The sequence below is a fragment of the Astatotilapia calliptera genome, chromosome 11, assembly GCF_900246225.1.
Source record: "Astatotilapia calliptera chromosome 11, fAstCal1.2, whole genome shotgun sequence".
NCBI classification, from domain to species: Eukaryota; Metazoa; Chordata; class Actinopteri; order Cichliformes; family Cichlidae; genus Astatotilapia; species Astatotilapia calliptera.
This window is the reverse complement of record NC_039312.1, coordinates 10,834,700-10,859,089: the sequence shown is the minus strand read 5'-3', so window position 1 is coordinate 10,859,089 and position 24,390 is coordinate 10,834,700. Positions and strand designations below refer to the sequence as shown.

Genomic DNA, 24,390 nt, shown 5'->3' with positions numbered 1-24,390 from the left:
TGGCCACAGGGCATGTCAACAGGTTCTTCAAAGACGGAGAGGGAAGAGATGCAGATACCACACTGTGAGACGTAAATATCAAACCACAATATTAGCATCAACAAGATACACTCTATTTAAACTCTTTTAATTTTTTGAACAAATTAAGTCAGTTTTAATCAATAACAAAATAAGTAAATCTGGTATAACTTCAAAAGGTCCTTGTGTTATAGTCCTGTTTTGTTCTGTTACATAACCGTGCCACTGTTTACAGTCTTTGAAAAAGTCACTGAGTTTTTCTATTTTTTGCTTGAAATGCCAGAGTTTGAGAATGTCCTGGCTTGGGAATGTTCTCCAAATATTGTGATGTGAGGGCGATTTTAATGTGAGACGACATGTCAGAGGTGGAGAAGTTATTGAGTTGATATGTCAATGTGTACAATTATACACAACAGTAGCCCGAAGTAGTTTATGAAAAGCCACTGTGCCAATGTTATGACCTCTGCTAAGCATGTGGCTCATTCCCATTTCTATTATTAGATTTATTTTTCAGATACCCACAGAAAGTTGAATCACAAACAAAGAGTGTATTTGACACACAGTCAAATACACAGGCCTTGTTACAGTGAAAGACTGATCCTCACAAGACATAAAGAAGGCAGTGTACTTCAACAAAGCAGGTATTGATCTGTGAAAGAGCAGAATGTGATAATCAACTCTAACCTTTAAACGGGCCTTTGAGTACACTCAGTCGATTGACACAGGGCAGTTCAATTACGCCTTTTCAGATGCACAACTTAAGATACCCTCAGACATTTGTCTGACATGTTCATATCTTTGATGTTTCAATCCAGAGTGTTTTGGTGTTTTAAGTAAACCCCTGATAGAGAGCAACTGAAGCTGACAGCCTTGATTTATAGATTAATAAAGTGTGTCAGCTTTAGCTATTATCCATCAACACACATCGCCAATGGATATATTCATTCATCCAAAAAGATATGTCTTTATACTTTTCAGAAACTGTCAAAAACTATCTGATTCTCCCTCCAGGTACCATCATTTTGGTTTAAAAATCATTACTACAAATTTGAAATAAATTTAACAACCAAGAAAACAGCATTTTCTTCCAAAGAAGCTTCATAAAGTTATATATTTAAAAAAAAGTCTGCAGTATGCATTTCTCACACTGCACTGCCATCTCAATTCCCAATTTTGCAAACTATTCCAGAATAAAGTCTAAACCCAAGCTAACCGACCTTGCTGACCTCACAAACCCTGATTTTTATAAAGCATTGTCAGTCTCCAATAGCGAGCAGTAAACAAAATGAGTTGCTGTCAGCAATAAATGAGATAAAGGCTAGATGCCTAGTAAACTTTGTTTTGGTCCAGGACATATTACTTTTTGCTCACAAAAAAGTCAATTTCCAAACACTTTTTATAATTACGGGAAATGCCAGACTAGATCAGGATAACAGGTGGGCAATTAAACAGGGAGTTTACAGCTCCTTTCACAGCAAGAGGGCAATAAGGTTCCTTTCCCTCACTGCAGGCTTTGTAAAAACACTGGTGGAAAATACACCTTTCATGAAGCTTAGAGAGCACACTTTAATGCTGTGGGAGGTGTAGTTGTTGAAAGCTGAAAAAATAATTATCTACAGTGACTGAACTACCACTACCTCCCTCAACCTTTCACCCAAAAGGCCAAAGGAGGGAAAACCAAAACTATTTTACTTACGAAATGTATGCACCCCCATTATATCTCAGTGCAGACTGTAAGTGTCTAGCAGCTACAGTTGATCACAATTCACTCTCCTTCTGTAAGTGCTTAAAAAACTTTCCAGTATTTTTAATTAGTTTAAAACTAACCCCTGGTGGTGGCATCACTGCGGACTACCCACCCCCACAAAACAGTCGCACGAGAGTCAACACTCTCCCTTACGTGTAACAATGTTAAAACTGTGAAAACAATAACATGACATCTTTAGTGAGACGTGCCCAAACATACAGCAGTAATATAACATAATATAACATACGACATGTGCAGCCGTCAATCATGTTTGATAAAGAAGGAAAGCGCAACATGAAGGATGTCGTATCTTAAATTAGCATATTTTATATAGCATAACAAAACTCAACACTGTTCAGGACTTGCCTACATGATAACTGACAAAACACTGGATGACATATGAGAAAAGGAAGCCCTGCTTCTGTTTATGTTTGCAAGGTAGACCACTGGCATGAATACTAATGACTTCTAGCAACATATATTTACTGGGAAAGAGTGAATCATTATGCAGAAAGACATCTGTGATCATAAAATTTTAAAGAATTCAGCTGAAACACTTCAGAAAATCTTGGGACTCCATGAATTTTATTTAAATATGCACTGCTATACACATTTTATGGGAATGCTGCCAGTTAATCTATGCACCTCCGTGCCTAAAGCTATCCCCTGCTGCTATAGGAGCATCAGTCAGGAAAACATGCTGTGGCCGACTGTGATCCTTTTTCATTTGATCGTTCTTTATCAATAAGTACAGTTAAACAATGGCTAAAACTTTTTTCTCCATTTACTGACCTACATTTATCAATCTAGAGCTGTCACAGTGTTTTCAGCAAAAAAAGAAAAAAAAATGGCAAGTGGATTTCAACCCTAATGTAGTGATTTAAAAAGCGTATTTAGTTACATCCACCTTATAAATTAATTTGTCTAGCTTTATCAGTTCAGGATGTAGCAGTAAACAAGAGCCATCTTGTCTTACCAGAGAAGACTCCTCATCAGCAGGCATGAGGCTGATTTGGTCTGGTGAAGTGATGGAGGAGCGGGTGGTCCTAGGCGTCCGGGGAGAAGGTAAGGTGTCCCAAGCATTGCAACCACTTGGGGGTGGGTTGGGCATTTGCACACCTGAGCGTTGGCAGCACTCCGCCGCATTGGCCATCCAGGCTTCTAAGAGCTTCTCTCGGTCCCAATCTGACACAAAAAAGACATCTTATTTTAGTATATACTACCTAGAGAATGAAACTCTGCTTGTGGCATGATGTTTTGATCCGAACGATCAGACCAGTGACTGGAGGTGCAGATGTCGGTATGCAGAGAACTTTTAAAGGGGAAACAACGCAGTGCAATAGGTGCTGATGGACTGGAAGTCAGACACACATTTTTATAAGATAACTTGATACCTGTTGTCTAACAAAAAGTTTACGATGATCCTTGTGTGTGGCTTAAAAAAAATTGTAACAAGGTGCTGAAGTTAATTGGTTGCTGCCGTATTTCTTAAAGTTTTTTTCATGAGTTTATTTAAATAACTGAAGCATCAGACAGCAGCAGAATCAATGCACAAGCTTCCTAAAAGCTGTGTGCATTTATGCATGTGACACAACAGAGATAACTTAATTACTTGTAATAAATTATTCCTGACACTGACACAGGATAGCTCAGGATCTAAGAGCAAATTACATTGTTTCTTTTCAGAAAGGTGAGATGTCCCACAGGCTCACAGTTTATAACCTACAATTTAGAAAGTTACGATAACTGACTGCCAGTGCATTATACGTCACTTTATGTAATGTCTAATTTCCAGTATAGCACATACAGTGGGGCAAAAAAGTATTTAGTCAGCCACCGATTGTGCAAGTTCCCCCACCTAAAATGATGACAGAGGTCAGTAATTTGCACCAGAGGTACACTTCAACTGTGAGAGACAGAATGTGAAAAAAAAATCCATGAATCCACATGGTAGGATTTGTAAAGAATTTATTCGTAAATCAGGGTGGAAAATAAGTATTTGGTCAATAACAAAAATACAACTCAATACTTTGTAACATAACCTTTGTTGGCAATAACAGAGGTCAAACGTTTACTATAGGTCTTTACCAGGTTTGCACACACAGTAGCTGGTATTTTGGCCCATTCCTCCATGCAGATCTTCTCGAGAGCAGTGATGTTTTGGGGCTGTCGCCGAGCAACACGGACTTTCAACTCCCGCCACAGATTTTCTATGGGGTTGAGGTCTGGAGACTGGCTAGGCCACTCCAGGACTTTCAAATGCTTCTTACGGAGCCACTCCTTTATTGCCCGGGCGGTGTGTTTTGGATCATTGTCATGTTGGAAGACCCAGCCTCGTTTCATCTTCAAAGTTCTCACTGATGGAAGGAGGTTTTGGCTCAAAATCTCACGATACATGGCCCCATTCATTCTGTCCTTAACACGGATCAGTCGTCCTGTCCCCTTGGCAGAAAAACAGCCCCATAGCATGATGTTTCCACCCCCATGCTTCACAGTAGGTATGGTGTTCTTGGGATGCAACTCAGTATTCTGCTTCCTCCAAACACGACGAGTTGAGTTTATACCAAAAAGTTCTACTTTGGTTTCATCTGACCACATGACATTCTCCCAATCCTCTGCTGTATCATCCATGTGCTCTCTGGCAAACTTCAGACGGGCCTGGACATGCACTGGCTTCAGCAGCGGAACACGTCTGGCACTGCGGGATTTGATTCCCTGCCGTTGTAGTGTGTTACTGATGGTGACCTTTGTTACTTTGGTCCCAGCTCTCTGCAGGTCATTCACCAGGTCCCCCGTGTGGTTCTGGGATCTTTGCTCACCGTTCTCATGATCATTTTGACCCCACGGGATGAGATCTTGCGTGGAGCCCCAGATCGAGGGAGATTATCAGTGGTCTTGTATGTCTTCCATTTTCTGATGATTGCTCCCACAGTTGATTTTTTCACACCAAGCTGCTTGCCTATTGTAGATTCACTCTTCCCAGTCTGGTGCAGGTCTACAATACTTTTCCTGGTGTCCTTCGAAAGCTCTTTGGTCTTGGCCATGGCGGAGTTTGGAGTCTGACTGTTTGAGGCTGTGGACAGGTGTCTTTTATACAGATGATGAGTTCAAACAAGTGCCATTCATACAGGTAACGAGTGGGGGACAGAAAAGCTTCTTACAGAAGACGTTACAGGTCTGTGAGAGCCAGAGATTTTCCTTGTTTGAGGTGACCAAATACTTATTTTCCACCCTGATTTACGAATAAATTCTTTACAAATCCTACCATGTGGATTCATGGATTTTTTTTTCACATTCTGTCTCTCACAGTTGAAGTGTACCTCTGGTGCAAATTACTGACCTCTGTCATCATTTTAAGTGGGGGAACTTGCACAATCGGTGGCTGACTAAATACTTTTTTGCCCCACTGTATTGGTTCATTTAGTAAGTGCTGATGGGATGCTTGAATAAAATAAAGTTGATGTAAAAGAGACAAAATGACGATCTAAGGAAAAAAGAAGCTTCAGAAAGAGTATTTCTTTATGCAGGAATCAGGTGTGTTATGACCAGAGTAACAACTGAAAGCACAAGTGGTGATGGGACAGGAACTGCTCACTATAGTATGATAGTGATCCAGAATGTCCTGCCCTTTGGGAAGGCAGTTAGTTTACTATCTTTATTTAAGTTACTAAGGACATTATCAGCAGAATTCAGGTTTTTCCACTCCATACACAGCATTGTTGTGTCTCCTGCACAGTTGCTGGTGGCAGTGAAATGTGAATGCTGACAATTTTAAAAAACCACCCAAGAAAATATGAGGCAAACTCACGGTGGAAGTAGACGGGTTTACAGAATGGGAAGAACGATTCCAGATCAGGAGAACAGTGATGTTTAATCATCGCGCCGGCTGTTGTTAGTGTGAAAACAGATTCTACAACCTTTCCTCTTGCCAAAAATGTGGTGATCTGCTCTGAAGAGCTCAAAGCCTGCCAGCTACAGCGCAGAGTCCAATATCAATTCACAGAACCTACTTTCTGTGAAGCACAAAATGGAAGATAAAGAAAAGACTTTTTTCCTTTCACTAGCAACTATAAACACGCAAGTTATTGTCAAGACACAAATAAGAAGTACGCAATGTAGCAGGGCCAATTAAAAACATTTTCTGACTGTTTGAAGATTACATTTTTTTACAATACTTTATGATTAGGCCTAAAACAGACATAACATACTGAATATATGAATTCCCATTTAACCTGTCAAAACAAGACTTAAGTTTGAATTTCATGGACAAAAAATGCATTTCAGTGAATCTCATTTTACATTTGTGTGGATTCTCAATAGAAATAGTCCAGTAGCCACCAGCATTTAAGCCTTTTAAACTGCCAACAACAAAGACCTGCTGCCATCTGGTTTTCTGTTTTAGAATAGCTGTTTAATCTCGCATCAGGACACGGACAGATTTGAGAGGCTCTCAGTATAAATATTGGATGACTTGTGGACTGTGCCCGAGTCCAAATAGTCTACCCTCCTAAAATAAGGAACACGACCAGGTCAACTGTGCAATTAGGCCATTATCAGCCTCAAGACAGGTTTGCCACCAATCAAATGACTAACGCTCTAAATGGCCTCCTTTAGATAATGAATGTCGTAACAACCCCCATCCCAATCTAGCTCCATTCAATTAAAACTAATCAATGTGTATGGCCCTATCTTAAAGCCTTTAGCCATTATAGAGTCTGAAAGTGAAGTCTTCACATTTAGTCTTAAATATCAAAAATTAGTTGGGAAATACAAATTGTCAGGAACAAAGAAAGATGGAAAAGCAAGCAGTTCAGCAGACGAGCAATGAGGAGACGATAAGAGATTGTTACAAATTGTGGAAATGAGGCTTTTTCGAAATGAAATGACATGCGAGTACAAAAACCCTTCTCCAGGACATGCAAAATGCTGAAATGTTTCAGCAGTCCCATGATAAAACTGAATAAATATAGCACCATTCTGGGGTCAATCTCCCGCCTCTGAGCTCTTAAAAGTGTGTCTCATATGTAGCACACAGCTCAACAGACAGCCCTTAAGCCCATTTAATTAAAAAATGAGGTGGTGAAGTCATACACAAACATTTTTGCCAAGTTGTCTGAAGTAACGATTTACAAAAGCCTCAAATCAGTAAAACTTTCAGAAACACTTGAACACACTATCTTGTGTCCAGCTGTAAATGAAGCAAGTTTGAAAACTGGTGGGTTAAGACTGCAAGTCTAATAAAATCTGATATATTTACTCAGTACTTGGCCAGGCCTAAGTTAAGAGTGAAGTAATTAAGACAAATTCAGGAAAGCATATTTTCTCTGCAGCACACTACTATTTCTAGGAAAAACATAACAGAATGTAATAAAAATAAATTAGACGTGCCAAGGATTTTACATAAAAATCCATGGTTCACGCTGCGGATTATTTAATCTTATTTACAGTAAATCAGGCGCGAGCCTAAGTAACCTAATTAAGCAGTGTTTGTTCTCAAATTGTTTGTTGAAATGAATACGCTCACTAAAACTACATTTAGATCATGTAAAAGCTCTCTCCAGTGACAACAGAACAAGTCCAATTCTTTCAGCGTACTGCATATTTATAGAAAATAAATCCCTTATCCAAATACAAAAAACACTTTCTGTATTTTCTATTTTGTAGTCATTTCTACATTTAAAAAGCATGGTAACCCCATGTAAAATGCACCGTTACACATTTTCACAGCATCACAGCCACAAGATTAGAATCAGGGTTTCACATTAGGTGCCGATACACAGAACCTCCTTAGAGAGTGACCAGGAGAAGCTTTTCTTATTTTAAGCTTGTTTGGTTTGGTCTTACAAGCTATTAAATTGTGTGGTGTCATGTTTAGGTCTGAGGTCTGCAGCAAAAGGCTGGAGATATCTAAGTCTGCTAAGACATAAAAAAGTCTTGAAGTTATTCTCAAGATCGGTCATTCCACTGTATTAAACAGCTGCCAATTTGTACCAGACTCCTTGCTCCAGCAAATTAAACCCAAACAGAACAACATAAAAAGTATAATAAAAATACCACAACATTTCATCAAAGGGTCTTCAGCCATTTCTTACTACTGGTGTCAAAAGGCGTTCATTTACAATAAGATGCAGGGAAAATCTGAACTGCAATGCAGACGTGCCTTGCTTATTGAGAGGATCCTGCTTATTGGTCTGAATCCCACTGAAATGTCGTGTGGATTTTAAAACAGGCAGTGTGTAAGAGAAACCTTAGATTAAACATTCTGTAACTGACAGGATTTGTATGGAAGAGCGGTCAAAGACTTTAATAAGCCAATATCTGAGACAGGTGAACAATTATGCAAATCATGGCCAAGGGTATACTTACCTCGTCCACTAAAGTGTATGTATGGATGTGTGTGTATATATATTGAAAAGTGTTGAAAAGTGTTTTATGTGGTGTTAAATTAAATCTAACCAGTGTATCAAATGCTTCCTTGTCCATATACTTTAACTATGTATGTCATTTGTTTAACTACTATGTTACTATGTTTACCCATTAAGCTGTCAGGATATTACTAGTCCAAATAATTGAAAGGACAACCAGTACTGTGTTTGTTTAATAGTACCATGGGCACGTAGCAGTGCTTCTGCAGTGAAAAGAGGGGCTTGTAGCATGTCAGCTGTCTCCACTATCAGCATGTCCTTCAGCTTCCGAAGATCCTGTGGCCGCAGGCCCTCGTACAACTAGAGTAAAGGGTTGACAAGAACATAATAAGAGAGGAAATGTAAGGACAAAGATAAGAAGTAAAAGGGAAAAAAAGACAGGTTGTCAGAGAAAGGTAAAGAAAGAGACAAGAGGACAACAGTGGGTGAGATTGGGGAAAAGGGTGATGGGTGAAATAATGGTAGGAAAGAAAGATTGTGAAAAAAGGGGAAGAGAAAATAAAGAGAAAATAAGTACTACAACCACCTGAAACATAAATGATTGCTGACACAGGACTTAGCCAGACCCAGAGAACTAAAACTAATGATGATGATCACATGTTTTAAGCTAGACTGTTTTGTGTGAGTAATTTGTGAGTCTGTTTGTGTCCAACCAAAACAAGTTCAAGTAAAGAATGTGACTAACTCCTGCAAAAATGTAAACACTGAAATACAGTCAACTAGTGGATTTTTCCAAGAGCAAAGTTACCATCATATGTTGCTTCTATTCCTTACTTATGTAGCTAAAGGGTTATAAGGACGAATCAAGTGTAACAATACAGAAGCTGTGTGGGATCAGCCAGGCTAGGATGACCAGGGTAGCTCATTTAAAACAGTTTGACCTAATACAGCAACAACAGTGAAATTACTTTTTGGGGGGATTTTTTTAAACAGCATGCTGTGGACTAAAGTTTGGTTCTAATAACATTTTAAGTCACACCAGCTGAGGGTGATAAACTGAAAGCTATACACCCACTCCTTGTTGGTGTGTTATACTGTACCTCTCTTCGATCTAGGGCTGCATATTCTGCCTCAATACCCTCTGCCTCAGGGGCAAGAGAGAAGACCATCTGCGACTCCAGGCGCAGGGCCAACTCCTTGTGGTGCTGCTTCTCTGCAGAGTCACATGGAGTCTCGCGGTTTTCATTCTCCGCAAACAAGTCCGCTTCTCTCTGCACCAGCATCTGAGCACGAAGAAACAAGAGGAATATCTGGCATTGAACAATGGCACACATCGTGCATTCAAGAACAGATACTAAAGCTCGCTGACTATATATGTAGTTCCAAACACCTGTGCTTACTTGCACAGTGGAGTACCACTCACCCTGTAACAGTAATCAGAGGAAAGTATCCACAATTAAGGCATGAAACAGTAATTACAGTTATTTTGATATAGACTGCAATTATGACTTCAGTAAAAAAAAAAAAAAAAAAAAAATAGCAACAACTTACCCACCTCGAGAAAACTGAAAAAGAGTTCACTTATATCCACTTTACTTCAAAGTTCTTTGTAGAGTATGGCACACTAAGTCTTGATGATCAAGTGCCAATTAAAGGAGCTCAGGTAATATTGAGAGCAGTACAAGAAAAACACACACGTTAATAATGTGTCTTTTGGGGGGTGGTGGCTTCTGTTGGTAACTGTCATTTCTGTGCTTGAGTCTACTTTTTTAAACTGTCTGTGAATGGCATTTCTTGACACCCTGGAAGTAGGGTGTCTCTTTTTCTGTCACAACATACCTGTCTGCATCGCCAGCCTCGACATTATGTTCTGCACATGGTGCAAATTGCATTTTGTAATAAACTGCATGGATTCTGGGGGGAAATTAGAGTGAAGGCAACAATAATATTTCTATAATGAAGAGTCATCTAAATAAATGACAGTGTGCAGAAATGCGATCATTTAAAATTAGTACCAGCTGTACAGCAGTTCTTTCTGGGGATTTCCCAACTATTGGCTGCTTGCCTTTCCTGAAGCACATTTTAAGAGCAGCATTTGTAATTTTGTTCTATTACATGCAATAACAATAAAGTCACGCGTAATCTATTTGACTGTTATATCTGGTGTGAGCTGTCCAGGAGATTAATTAAGTTGTACCGTGTTCCACAGCATCTTCCAAAAACTCACCAGCGAGGGCGAATGAGAAGATGCAAATTACAGTTCCCTACCGAAGGTCAAGATTGACTCTAGGACAAGGCCACACGTGAGGATCTATTCTACAAATATTCATTACACAAAAGAGCAGACACTGAATGATGTGTGTGAGCATCAGAGTTACTCTGGTCTCATTTATTATCCTTCCCCTCATATACTCTCTGCCCTTGTCTTAGTGAAACTGGTCAGTTTACAGCTACAGAGGCTTTGATCATAACCCCCCAAAAATTTCACACTTAAGAAAATTTTACACTAGCCCAGAGAAAATATCTGCAATATCTTTTTGTTATAATCTCACCTCAACACAAGTCTTCATGCCTGAGGCAGCAGCATAGTGTAGGCAAGTGTTTTTCTTGTTGTCAGTGGCATTGACATCAGCCCTTTCATACTCTCCATGATCCAGCTTAGCTCCTGTCCATGCTAGCACGATCTGAAGGCATTCCCCTCGTCGCTGTTCGTCTTCGTATGGCCTTGAGATGCGGGGATGCAAAGCTCCCTCTGAAGTCAGGATCTGAGGCCCCATGCAGAGAAGGTGCAGAGATGTCTCATTGTGCACGTTGCGCTTGTTAGGATTGCCATCTTTGCTTAGGAGAAAAGACCTAAAAGAGAATAACAACATGACAAGATGGTTAAATTGTAATGCGTTGTCTTTTGTGGGATACTGTCAACAGACTGCAAATTCTTATGACATCAGTGCTGATTCAGAACGTAAACATGATTTTTTTTTTAAGATAAAAAAACACGAGTTATGCATAGTGCATGTAGCTTTTCGTGTAACTGAATATTTTACAGCATTTTAACTGCACAATATTCTAAAAAAGGAGAGCTGTATACTGCAACGCAGGTCAATTCCTTCCCAAAATAGTTTAGATTTCAACATTTCATTGCTTTTGTGAAAACCATAAACTAGAATTATAGCTATACAACCAGTTATATGACTTAAACTACTGTTCTTGTTTTTTTAAGAGTAAGGCCAGAGTGGGATAAAAACAAGCACAGTCTGCACTGTTAGCTTGTCAGATAGGAAGCTCTTGGAACGTCATTCTATTCCAGCTCAGCATGTTGCATTCCTGAGAGCTGCTAACAGATGGCTATGTAGAGACACAGATGGGACAGAGACATATAGAGAAAAAAAAAACATGAAAAAAGAAAAACTGAATTTTAAAATACAGCAAAAGTGAAAAGATGGAATAAGCTGCCATTGAGTGATAAAAAAAGAGAAGAAGTCAGGTTAAGGGTTACTAGACATAAAGCTTGAGAACCATCTATGACCCAATCATTATCAGGCCCTGTCAGAATAACAATTTTTCCTCACTGACAACACTCAAAAATATGAAGTATACATTCTGTCTGCTTGCGTATTTGTTTTTATTTGGGCCATATCCTAACCTGAGTAGGCGTGTCATGGCGTGCCGGGCAGCATAGTGCAGTGGAGTGTTGTGCTGATAGGACTCTCCATATGTAGAGTTGGGATCTAGAGCCTCCTTGAACTGTGGGTTGCTCTCATACAGTTGGCAAGCCAGCAGTTCATCTCCATTGATGAGAGCCTTACGGAACTTGGTCGCTGTGTTCCCCATTTCGTCCCCTACCGTGGGTCCAAAGGTCTGACTGGGACAGCAGCCTCTTAAGTCGTCTTCCACCTGTTCAAGTCCAATAAGCCAGCATACTGCATGTCCTAATAAAAAGACAAAAAATTGGGAGTAAAACGTCTTTATGCCTGAGCCCAACAAGGCTCTTCAAGCGAGAAAATGGTCAAGAGGTTTGTCGGTCATACAAGTTTCCACATCATCCCAATAAATCAAAAATATTTTCACCAGTTTCAGGAAAAGCAACTTTGCCTCGTTTTGTACAGCTGACTTCCACTCCCTCTGGTCACAAAACAAGAATTCAGTCTTCAAGGGTGCTCGGGCTGCTCTGCCACAAGCTCCTGCGTCAGCATCACCACTGCACTGTAAACCAGCTCCCTGTTTCTCTTTTTATTTTTTTGAATTTATTTATATATTTTTTTGAATACCTAAACATAGTGAGGACAAAGCCCACACAGAGATGGACAAGGCTTCCTCTGGCATCACCAGGAGTTTCCGCTTCACTGTGCCAAAGCTACTCATCCCACTGAGGCCAGGGCTCATTATGAAGCAAGATATCCTCAACTGAAGAATAGCACACAGCAAGTCCGCTTTCCGCTTCCACCAGGGCACCATATGGTCACGACCGTCAGGGCAATGTGATACCTTTATGTATTTTTAGTAAGCGGCAGCAGACCGAACACAGGACACAGCATAATTTGTTTTTATAATAACACGCATTCAATTTCCCAATAACAAAATTCTCACTGGTGGAGACAAGTTATGTGTGCAATGGAAGGAATGAATACTCACCGAAAATCCCCATCTCCCATTAATACCAAGCATTCCATAGGTTAGTAAGTAACTGAAGACAGCTAACTATTTGCGCTGTTATATAAACAGAGTCAAGACCGTGGACAGGTCTGACACACTGTTCTAATCAGTCAATCTTTAAACTAAGTAAGGAAGATAAGAGTGAGACCTTTGGTAGTCTTCTGGGAAAGTGTGTTATTAACTGTAACAAAACGAATACCAAAGTTATGACGTGGTTATCTATTCATCAATTAGAATAGCAATATGGCACAGACGTGTTTTCACTCTTTAGTAAGATTGGTAGAATGGAGGCAGGTGGAAAATAAACAAGTATTACATATATGAATGATTTATCATTTATTCAGTTGGTAAATACTGTCTACATTTACGTGTGCTAATATCGACCATTTTAACATGTGAAATCATCCCCTGCGATTATTGTCGTACATTTAAATAACGCTATCCATCATGTAAACAGACCAGCCAGTGGAAGTGAACACCACCTTAGATCAGGCGTGTGCCATGTGATTACCCCAGTGGCCAGACACCATCACAAAGCAAGACAAACAGTATACCACCTTGGCATACAAAAAAAGCAAGAAAGAAAAACACCTGATCTTTGAACAGTTATATAATCTCATAGTTTGTAACACATATTACTCAACGAGCTTGCTCTCTAAATGAATAACTACAGCATTAACCTATCTTACAACAGTCAACGACACTCCCCCGTTACAGCTTCAACCAACCACATCTAACTAAAGCTCACAGCAACAGCTAGCGTTAACATGAGAAAAATAAAAACGTTATTCCACGTAGCCGCCACTTGTCACTAAACTACTTCATGCAGGCCTGTATCCACGTCGTGCGGTGTTTACCATTTTCGCTAGCAGAAAATCGACGACAGCGTGTCATGTTGTGTTAATGAACAGACCCCGATAACGCTTTGTTCCACTGCTGGTTAAAAATAAAACCAATCTGCCGACAACCAACCTTAGAAAACGTTAGCTGCAAACCATTCCTTTTGTCGATAATGCCACTGGTACTGACAAAACACTCTGCTGCTTTGCTAGCTATATAATATTCAAAAACAAAAAACCTCATGACGCTAGCATCTGCGTTGACCAACGTCAGTGTACACGCTAGAGGCTGGCTGAGCTAGCGTGCTAATCTCAATGCTAGCCAACTTGACGGTAGCAAGTACAGTTGAAAAACTCCGTAAACAATGAATAACAAGTATTTCGACTTACACTGATTGTACATCTTGCTGTTGTACACCTGGCCTTGTGAGTGAATTGTCAGTCGCAAAGGGTAAAGCAAAGAGTTTTCTCGTTATGTGGGGCAAACCTGTATAAACAATGTGAGCTATGCGCTGTGCTGTTGCCCCAGTCAACTCTCCGTTGACTCTGGTGGCTCCTGCTGGATACTAGTCGGGTTGCCAGGTTTCAAAACAACCCCCTAAAACAACCCCCTAAAACAGGCGAGAAAGACGTGGCCGGCTTATTTTTCAAAGCCTAAGCTTTGCTTTAACATTAATTTCAACCAAGTGCATGTTTTTTTTAGTTTAGTTTAGTTTGTTTTTGTTTTTTTTACCCTTAGAAACTACAGCTATTTACACCTTCATAAAGCCGGGCATCATATCTGAAGCGGAAATAGGTAAGATAAGTACGGCGTACGCGCTTACACTAACGGAAAAATACCTGAAATCTTTCTAAAACGGGTAAATCTATAAACACTTCTGCTTTAGGCTTCTCTGGAGTGAACATGGGATGGAGTAGACGTTCAACTCAACAGGCTAATCATTTGTAATAGCCGCCATTACAGAAAAAGACCACTAGAGTGCGCCAAAGTCCACAGAAAAATCACACTGCTGAGTGGCGCCGTTCTTCATTTTTCATCTCCTACACACGCCTCGTGAGTAATTGCAGAAAGTATTTCTCAGTTGCATTCACAACCTACACCAAACAAATACTAAATGCACAGTACACTGTATTTAAGCAGAGGCTTAGCAGTCTCCACTCACTTGAAATAACCACATCGAAACTCAACATAACATGTGTGCCTTTTATTATCAAATAGTTGAACTTTGCATTTAAGGTATATACAGCATATTGTTCTCATATATTTAAGAATGCACACATTTCATATGAACAGGCCTTCAATATATAATCTGTAAACACATAGCTTAATCTCAGTGTAAGGGTAGATACATAAATGTATGCAACAATGAAATGTAACACACTTTAAAAAACAAACAAAAAAAAAAACAGGGCACCTTAAACGAATGCTTTGGCACTTTGTAAATTTCAGTTCAATAAAAGGGGAGTTAAAAATATATATATGGTTTGGGAACAAACAAAAAGCCTTAAGACGGAGACGCTCATCGTACCACGTGCATTTCTTGTAATGCCATAATTTTTCTTCATCATTTTCTGTCTTGCCACAAAAGAAACAAAAAGACATTTATCACTGCCAACACAAAATAAGGGTCTTCATATAACAAAAACAACAACAACAAAAAAAATGCTAAAACAATATTTCTCATTCATGGTAGCAGATGAAGACCAAACAAACGTTTAAGGGTTTGTGTAAAATGGATAGTAAGCTGCCATGCTTTTGGATGGGGGGGCTTCCTTGCTGTAGCCATTGTTGGTGGGAACAGAGACCAAGTCCTCACACTTGGTGTTGCTGGAGGAGTCCTCCGTGCTTGGACCATTGAGAGACACACGCCTTCTTTTGCAGCCCAGAGAATAGGAATTGGTCTTGTCTAAGGAAAGAGCTGATGGTTGTGGGTCTGTCCAGGAGCTGATCAGGGCTCCGCTACCATTCACCTCCTCTTCCATCTGTGCTTTAACCTTTTCTGAGTCTTCTGGGAAACTGGCAGTGGGGCTGGGTCTGGGGGACCAAGGCAGACTGGATGTGACTTTTCTTTGGTATGCTGCTCTAGACCCCCACCCTGCAGACATTGTAGTAAATGGGGAGTCTGGGTAGTAGCTAAGAGCGTGAGAAGTAGGCATGGGCAGTGATTTGATACCATAAGGAAGCAGGGAACTTGAATATTCTCCCTCATAGGGTGTCAGATCTAGCTTGTTGGTGGTGCCACTGCTACTTCCCCCTTGCTGCACTGAGGTGACAAACCACCTCTGCGAAGCTGCGTCTTCTGACTGAGGCGAGAGGAGGCTGTTAGTCTGCGGTACAGCTCTCTCACTGTTGTAGAAGCGATTCTGAGGAAGGTTGTTGACAAACTGATCCTGGAAGAGGGGCTGCATCGCGTAGCGGGTGCCAGGGACAATCTGGTGGGCACGGGGAGAGTCCGTAGGAGACGGTGTAAGGCGGTCATTCTCTGGAGCTGTGTACATCCTAAAAATTTAATAAATAAATGTACTTATAAGACATGAGGTCAAGACAGTTCAATGTGAAAGTTCTTTCACAATTAGTTGGTGTAGCCACAGTATGATGTATTTGTTTGCTTTGAAAGAGATGCACAGCAATGTAAGCGCATAGAAAATACTCACGAATCATAATTGTCTCTGAATCCTTTGGCAAAAGGGTTGTGATCAATTTTCAGCTGCGTGATCTAAAACAAGGCACAGCCGAAGGTTAAGCTACATTTTAGATTTGGAAAAGCAAAGAATAAAGGAGCATCATGCTTGTGTAGCTATAGACCTCATGTTTAGTTTGCTTTGGAAAACTGTGGCTGATTAAAGTTAGAAATGGCTTCCCATGCCAACTGAACAAGTTTTAATAAATGGGAATTCTAAACTGATTAAAAAGCTATAATATGCAGTATGTAAATAATTAAATATAATGCATGCATACGGCTCTGAGGACCTATTAATGGGAGCTTATATCTAAAATAAAATTTAAAAAAAAAACAAAAACAAAAAACAACAACCACCAAGGGAGGCCGGAGTTTTTCCACACTTACATCCGTGTTCTGGTAGGCAGTCACTGCTATAAACTGAGTCTCTGGAAAAGTAAAGCACTGGGTCTTAAGGTCACTGTTAAGGTCTTCCACTCCATCCTCTGTCACCTCCACAATGTGCAGCCTTGGCTGGTACTTATGCAGGGATTGCAGAACAATCATCTATTGCGTAAAAAAAAAAAATAATGCTAATTTTGAAAAAAAAATTAAAGCACTCTATAATTTCCAACGTCACCGCTATTCACAAAAAAAAATTCTAATCTATAAAAGCTTCAGTGAATAACTTTGTGTCCTGCAATTATATGACTTAAGCATTATTTTTGCACTACTGTAGTTTAATTTCATCACATCATCTTTGCATAGACACAAAAATATCTAAACTAATTTCCTTCCTAGCACAAATTAAAAAAATAAAACAAACAATATAGTTAGCTCTTCAAGTCTGAATTAGTCCGAATACAAAACGCTTTCATTGTGCCACATTAATTATCAAGGTGCCAATAAACAAAATATAGTAAAAGTACATCACTACAGTTTATATTAAACAGACTAATCTATATTGAAAACAACAACTGAATGAAGGTTTGGTGTAATGGAAAATGTTTTGCCATTTGCAACCTATTTTGAGGGTTACAGGCCTTTAGTTATTTTCAGCTTTGAGTTTAGTACCTGTGAAGTATTGTGGCTCGTCCCTTTGTTGTTTGTGAGTTTCAGTTTACTGAAGGAGATTTCTTGTCTCATCCAGTGAGCCCCTGTGTTTGGGGACTCCGGGTGGATATAGATTTTGTTCCCTTAAATAAAGAGAAATACATTTTCCAATATTTAAACTCAAGATTTCCAAAACAAATTACACAAAATTCTACTGAAAACATGGGACTTTCCATTAGGAAAAGCTGGGGAACCCATTTTTTGCTCCATGGCCTAGTTGAGAAGTTAGGCTTAGGCTATAAAATAAGCGAATTTCTTTTTCTTTGTTTGTCTTTTTTGTTGTTGTTTGTTTTTAAACAGAAAAAAAAAGTCTTTTGGGGGATGAAATTGTCTTAAATCCGGGTGAATTTTGCTTTTAAATCGCAGGGGAAATGTTGAATTCAACTCAGTTTAAAATATATTTCTTTAAAAAAAAAGAAAAAGAAAAAGAAAGAAAGAAAATAGGCACTATGTACCCTTTTCGGTACCTTGGCTGCTGTTGTCCGCTTTCCCACAGGTGACCCACTTTCCCCCCTGAAATCTCCAGTGGTTTGGATCCGCAAGCACCACTTCCACAAACACGTTATAATGCGCTGTCACACTGAGACCAGCTATGTTAAAGCTGAGGAAAGGGAACATCCGTCTGCAAAAAACAGAGAGGGAGGATTCAAAGAAACAGAACATTAAAATAAATATTTTGCTAATAAAGAAGAAGAAGAAAAAGAACATAAGAGAAAGTGACAGACAGTTAAAGGAAATTAAAGGGAAAAGCTTCGGCTCTAACTTTGCACACTTTTCCTGCCATCTCACCTGCCCTGCTTGGTGATGATCATCTCTGTCTGGTGTCGGTGGAACTTGAGCCATAGAGGTCGGTTGCAGAGATAAACCTGGGACCTCACCCCCGGGCCGGTGGTGGCGGGGGGTAGAGCCATGTTACCGAGAGCGGAGCCCGAGCTGGTGTATGGAGGGTAGATGCAGCCGGGACTCTGTCCGAGCTGGTAAGTGGGACTAATGTGACTGCGCCCGGGGGCTGAGGGAGGGAATCCGGCCGGTTGCAACACGGAGCCCAGGTGCAGTGATGAGGGATACCTTCCAGCACTGGACGGGGTGTAAACCGCCCCGCTGGGGGTGTAGGGGATAAAAGAGCAATGACTGGCTGCTTCGGGACTTTGCTTAGAAATAGCGGATGGGATATAGTACCGGTCAGCACTCATCCCGTGCTCCGTGTACCTGTTGCTAACAACCGGATCATCCCCCTCCACAGCCGGAGACTTGCGCCTCTCATCTGCCGTGTCTTTGGAAGAAGAATATGAACTGCTCTCCCCTTCACTCCCGAGCATCTTTGCTTTTCTCTTGGTTTGGGCTCAGCTGATGTTGCTCTCTATCAGGGATGTCACCTTCCCTTCTTTTCCTTTCAGGTGTCTGCTCCTAAAAACAGGCTCCCCTGCAAACATCCACTGGATTCTGAATGACTGAGACAGACAGAAGCAAACAGTGGTTACAAAAAGACCTGAAGTTGTCCCTAATACACATCTCAAGCTGTCAAGTCGCATACACAGTGAGACGGTTGCAGGAAATGACCTCCATATCACCGGAGATATTTGTGGGCGTACCAGGGTGTGGTTGTGAAGTATGTGAAGTCAGTCTTAAAGTGCTGGATTTCAGTTGTCGTGGTCTCCCCAAAAATAGTAACTTTACTGAAAACAAGGCTCTTTTTTGTTGCCATTTCCCCCCTCTTACTTTTTCCTCCGCTGTTTTAAAAACACGATTAGCTAATCAATTAGCCCTAAATGCGTTCCAGTGCGGCTCATATACTACACGTTTTATTAGATTTTATTTGCTCTTTGATGATATACTGTATTCACAAGTTCAATAGTTCGGCTATAATAATTAAAAGAAAATGATATAAGTGCAACTGAGTAGCTCAGGATTTACAGTTATTGGAAATACTGGAGCGATATTAACAAGCTCGCTGGGACTCGCTTCGAGGTAAGAGCCAATTTCTTGTAAATCATATGACAAACGTGAAGCAATGCACAGATTTACGGGGGTAGACGTGAAACTCGCCCGCGAGTTTTGAAAGTCGTAGCGTTTTCAGTATCAAAACTAAATAAAATTGCAGATTTGTCCGACCTAAATATATTCCGATGGAAACGAATATTTATTCAATTTAATGCTGTCCAACAAAAACAAATAATTTGAACAAAAATGTATGCATGTTTATTTTATTGTTTTTAATGTAGGCCTACTTCTCAGAGGAGTAATAACACTAATAATAGCAGTTAAATCGTGAAGATTCATTTTACGTGTAAATAAATAATACTATCAGTATTCAGAGGTAATGGATTTGCATGCATTCAGTTCGAATGAGGTTGTGTCCCAACGGGATGGCCGACGTGAAAAAGAAAAATAGCCAATTATTTTTCCGTTTGAAGAAACCTGTGATGCTTCTTGGATCAGACAGTCGGATGTGAGAAACCAAAAGAACCGGAATTAAACGATATTAATACAGAGGTGGGTGGGAGAAGAAATGCAAATAAACCAGACACTAGAAACTTATTTACTGTGGGTTAATTCGTTGCAGGCTGAATAAACAAGTTGTTTGTTGCATTTATTGCACTTTTAAATGTAAAATAAAGCTTTATCATCATAATAAATAATAATAAATTCTGCAAATGTATTAGTTGCATTTGAAAATATATATAATTGTATTTGCAAACTTACCAAGCCTCCAGGGTCCTCCGGTGTTTCTAATTAAAAAGCTTCAAGACAAGAAAGTATTAAAAACTTAAGACAAAATCAGCACAGATAACCGGTGAAGCTGTAAACAGCAAACGGCATCATGCTGCGTTTGTGTCCGGAAAAATAATAATAATAAGGCAGCAGAGTTTATAATAAAACCGGAGCCATGCGGAGGCGGACTGATCGGAGCGCAGAGACGCAGTCCCGCTTTCACCGCTGCTCTCTCCTTGTGGCCATGACGCGCAGACAGCAGCCTCTTTTATCAGATCTCCCTCCGATCACCAGGGGAGGGGCAGGGGATCCTCAGCATCACAGCCAAGGTGTGTAAAAGCGAAGCTGCTTCCAAATCCAGCCGTGAATTGCTCCCATCTTCTAATCTTAAACAAAGACATCAGCAGAATAAAATAACAGGGCAAAGTCAGTTGTGCTGGGCTTATGGCAACCTGAGTGTGTTAGACAGTCATATAGGTAATAAGGTGACTGATTGTGAAAGTTGTTGTCTATGAAGGGATTTGGAGTCTTTGTCAACATACCACACTGAAGTTTTAGATGAGAGATACATGAAATTAGCAACACCCAAGAAAAGTGAGTAAAAGTAAACTCAGGAAACCGGGCAGTCCACGTTTTAACCAGCAGTGGTATATGAAACATGTCAGAGTATAAAGAAGCTGTTTACCACTATGAACATGATAAATGTTTTTGTTTTGGTTTGGGGGTTTTTTTCTCCTGGATAACAGCATGTATGAAAAGCACTTCTGCAGAGGTTACAGATACTCTATTTGCTCAGCGCTAATGTGCTAATGAGGATGGAGAGTGAGGAGCCCCACCTATAAGAGCAACCAAGTGAAGAGGGTCATATTGCTGCTTTGAGATTTAGTCATAACTGAGCTAAATAAATATATGAGATAGAAAGACATTCATGTCTTTCAACCTAAGTGACGCTGGAGCCAAAGGTAATTTTATTCCACATATCTGCAGAAGGAGACGTTTACCGTGGAATTCACATACAAATCTACCTCTTGACTGTCTCCTTTGTAAAAGTAAAAGGCCATAAAACTCAGAGGAGGCTCGTGTAAGATTGTTTCCTCTCTTTGACTTTTTTTTTTTTGTCTTTCCACTTTTAAGTTCAAAGGAAAAAATCCAATCCAGACCTTGACTCATGCTGAGTTACCCTTTCAATGGCACACCTTTTCAACATCTTAAATGCCCACTCGTTTCAGTAGACAACACTTGGTTGGAAGTTAACATGACAAAGACAAAGTGAGAGGATTAGTGAAGCGGCTGAACTCACCACACATCAAACGGGACAAATGAAAACTATCTTAACTGCAAACAGTGGAATACGCTTCTGTTGTTTGTGCTGATAAACGGATTGATTTGTTTTGATTGTTTCACGGAACCGATGAATATGGAGGTAGAATTCACAGTTTTTTTGGTCTTGGGTTTCTGTGGCGCTAAACTTCCTCTGAACTTAAAGTATTTCCACCCGGCTAACTGTTTCCATCTTCACCAGCCATACAACAGGCTTGATTGAACTTATTTTTTTATAATTGTTAGTATATATTACTCCCCAAATAGATCATTTTCTAAGGTATTTTTTAAAAAGGCCACTCTCTTTGTAGTGCCGCTTTGTAGTGATTTAAAATTAAAAGAAAACTTAATTGAACTTTCTTCCCATTTACTTTCTCTTTCTCAATTTAGCATACTATCAATCTGACACAGCAACACATGTGATCACCTGTTTTGATGGTAAAATCTATGAGTCACAAGTGAGAAAGCAGATTCTCGAAAAGTTTCTAAATATACTTCTATTTTTCCCAGGAGTGCAGGGACTTGCACATTGACGTGTGAGGAACAGTAAAAGAAGAGAGAAAAAAAGGCATTACCTGCCTTTAAAATCTTCTCCTTCTGGCAAGAAAAATGTGCCTCTATGTATTTTATATAGTTGGATGTTTAACCTTATGGAGGGCGATGTGTATGTGCAGTGTTTGATACTCAGAGGGTGTTTTCACACTCATGCGCTGAAGGAGGAATGCATGTCAGCATTCAGATTAACCATCAGTTCAACATAATGCATTTTTAAAAAAATCTAATAATTAAAAATGCGGTTTTGTGGCATCATGAATTTCGAGCCAGTGAGCATAAAGTGAAATTCTGAATATTTTAAAGAACTGTTAAAATACTGACTAAAAATGTTGTTCAAAGTAGATTACTTGTGTATTTTTAATCAAATGAGTTTATCTCATTGCAAAAACATACTTCAATGATTTTATTACACCATGCAGCTACCTTATTGTTATGTGTCACTGGGCCGATCGTCTGTGGAATAGCCTCACTCTCTGTCACGCTCAGTGAACACCTTCCCCTAGCTGTGCCTCCTGTTTGACACGTCTAAAGGGCTGTTTCTGACATCTTGCCATTCTGCTGGTTCCCCCTCCCTGCAGCGCTCGTGCATGCGGGAGGAAAAAAGCTGGTGACCTGGCCATTGCTGCCTTGCCCTAGGCCACTGCCACCCTGCTGGCAGCAGAACGTCTGCTGGTCTGAGGCCATGCCAGGAACCCTGCCCACCATGGCTTGTGATGTCACGACAGATTCTGTCTCAGACAAAAGCTCTGATTGGCTCAGAGGGTTTGTATTTCTCACTTTCTGGGAACTGCCCTCTCGGCACTTCACAGACATAGAAATCAAATTAATTATCACTTTAATTGAATGTAATCTCAGCTTTCTGTCCTCTATAGCTGATCAGCTGCATTCCCAGATCATACAGGAAACCAGAAATATGTTCTCCGCGCACATATGGGATGTAATTTGCATATTGGATGGGGAGTTAGTACTGCATGAAAAGTTTTTTTTCACCAGATCCAAAGTAAACTTTTACATACATATCTAAATCCATCTGTAACAAAAATATTTATATATCTTAACAGTAGATATTGCAGACACAGCTATACTGAGCACAATGATGACTAGATAGATGGCTGATGTAGCTATTTCCTAGAGGATAGTCCTCTCTAATACAGTCACCAGTAAGGATTGTTATAGCAGGGTTTAATTGGGCATCTAGCTACACGTTTCCTCTTTCCTCCCCTTTGCTTACATTTATGGTTTGGTCCTACATCCTGTTAAGAGCAGCAGCAGGAGTGGACCATCACATTTGGTGCTCAGCGTGGGGGCAGTTGGGGGAACTGTCATGTTCCAGCTATCCCACGGAGATGCACTTCTGCCTCTCTGTGAAGATTTGGTGGGTTCTCATTTGCATTTGCTAATGAGATCCCGTTTGCATGACTTTATACTGGGAGGCTATCTCTCTGAATATCTCTTTACAAATATAGGAGGTGGATGAAGTCCTGTTTATTTAACCTTTATTTACCAATTAGTCCCATTGGGAAGTCTTTTTTGGGGGGCAAAACACCGGCATGGTAAAGTAGTGGAGACAAATTATTTGACAAATCACACCATCTTAATATGTGAGTGGACGTGCTTTTACTTTTGGTTTCTAAAAGCGGGTGTTTCTCAGGAACCATGTTGTAATCTATCACCTTCACTTTGAGTCAGTGAAGTAACGGTTGTAACAGCTTCACGGTGATACTATTAATGCTTTTGTGCTGTCTGTCAACAAAGGTTATGTCTCCATGAACATGTAGTGCTAAGCTATCCTAGTCTGCGAAATGTGTCCAAACCAAAAGTTAAACACCTGTTATTTCTTGACTTTTATCGCTGGCATTTACAACAGCAGAGAATAAGAGGGCTCCGAGTCTCTGCCCTTGCCAGTCCGCCCCATTCACAACTTCCCACGCGTGCTTCATCTTCCCAGAAGCTTTCCTCAGCCAAGACCCATGACTTCCAAAATCACCTATCTGATGGGACGTTCTTAAAGTCGCAGGCCAAAAGCAATTAAGCCCTGTTTAGAGTGCAACGTTATTATCACCCAATCTGTACTGTTAAGAATTTCTGCCCACCAATCTGCCAGTGTCAGCAGCCCCAAAAGATAAGCACATTTGGTCCTGGGTCACAATCGAGAGCTGAATCCTCAGAGGCTGATGCATTTAAGATCATAAGCAAAAGTAACAAGGGAAATTAAAATGGCCTCAAAGAAGCCTTTACTGATGAGTGCACTCTTTGTTTCGTTTTTGAGGGAAAGTGGTTAGAATGACTAAGTCTTTACCGCACATATTAAAGCGACAACTGTTCTTGCTGCTTGGGTGCTGCTGAACGAAAGATTGCACACTAACCACTTAAAGGTAGCGGATCTCTCATCTGTGTCATTAAGACAA

The 24,390-nt window shown here is 40.2% G+C and overlaps 2 protein-coding genes across 4 annotated transcripts in view; both read right to left on the bottom strand.

Annotated features, from left to right (window-relative positions):
- Positions 1 to 14,172, bottom strand: part of LOC113032822 (ankyrin repeat and IBR domain-containing protein 1) — a 35,686-nt gene extending 21,514 nt beyond the window's left edge. Inside the window, exons 1-7 of one of the 3 annotated variants that reach the window (XM_026185961.1) lie at positions 14,013 to 14,172; positions 11,774 to 12,059; positions 10,683 to 10,983; positions 9,231 to 9,413; positions 8,373 to 8,490; positions 2,742 to 2,950; positions 1 to 62 (exon numbers count right to left, since the gene is read on the bottom strand). The exon at positions 1 to 62 is cut by the window's left edge and continues 27 nt beyond it. In XM_026185961.1, coding sequence (XP_026041746.1) covers positions 1 to 62; positions 2,742 to 2,950; positions 8,373 to 8,490; positions 9,231 to 9,413; positions 10,683 to 10,983; positions 11,774 to 11,961 — 1,061 coding nt within the window. In that variant the 5' untranslated portion in view covers positions 11,962 to 12,059; positions 14,013 to 14,172. The other 2 variants (XM_026185962.1, XM_026185963.1) reach the window with 2 other exon arrangements.
- A 640-nt stretch (positions 14,173 to 14,812) lies between these two features.
- eomesb (eomesodermin homolog b) lies at positions 14,813 to 20,361 on the bottom strand. Its single transcript, XM_026185046.1, has 7 exons — positions 20,099 to 20,361; positions 18,185 to 18,846; positions 17,863 to 18,017; positions 17,357 to 17,478; positions 16,691 to 16,849; positions 16,278 to 16,339; positions 14,813 to 16,122 (listed from the first exon to the last, which is right to left on the bottom strand). The coding sequence occupies exons 2-7, from the start codon at positions 18,712 to 18,714 to the stop codon at positions 15,339 to 15,341; spliced, it is 1,812 nt and encodes a 603-aa protein (XP_026040831.1). The 5' UTR covers positions 18,715 to 18,846; positions 20,099 to 20,361; the 3' UTR covers positions 14,813 to 15,338.
- Positions 20,362 to 24,390: the final 4,029 nt, after the last annotated feature.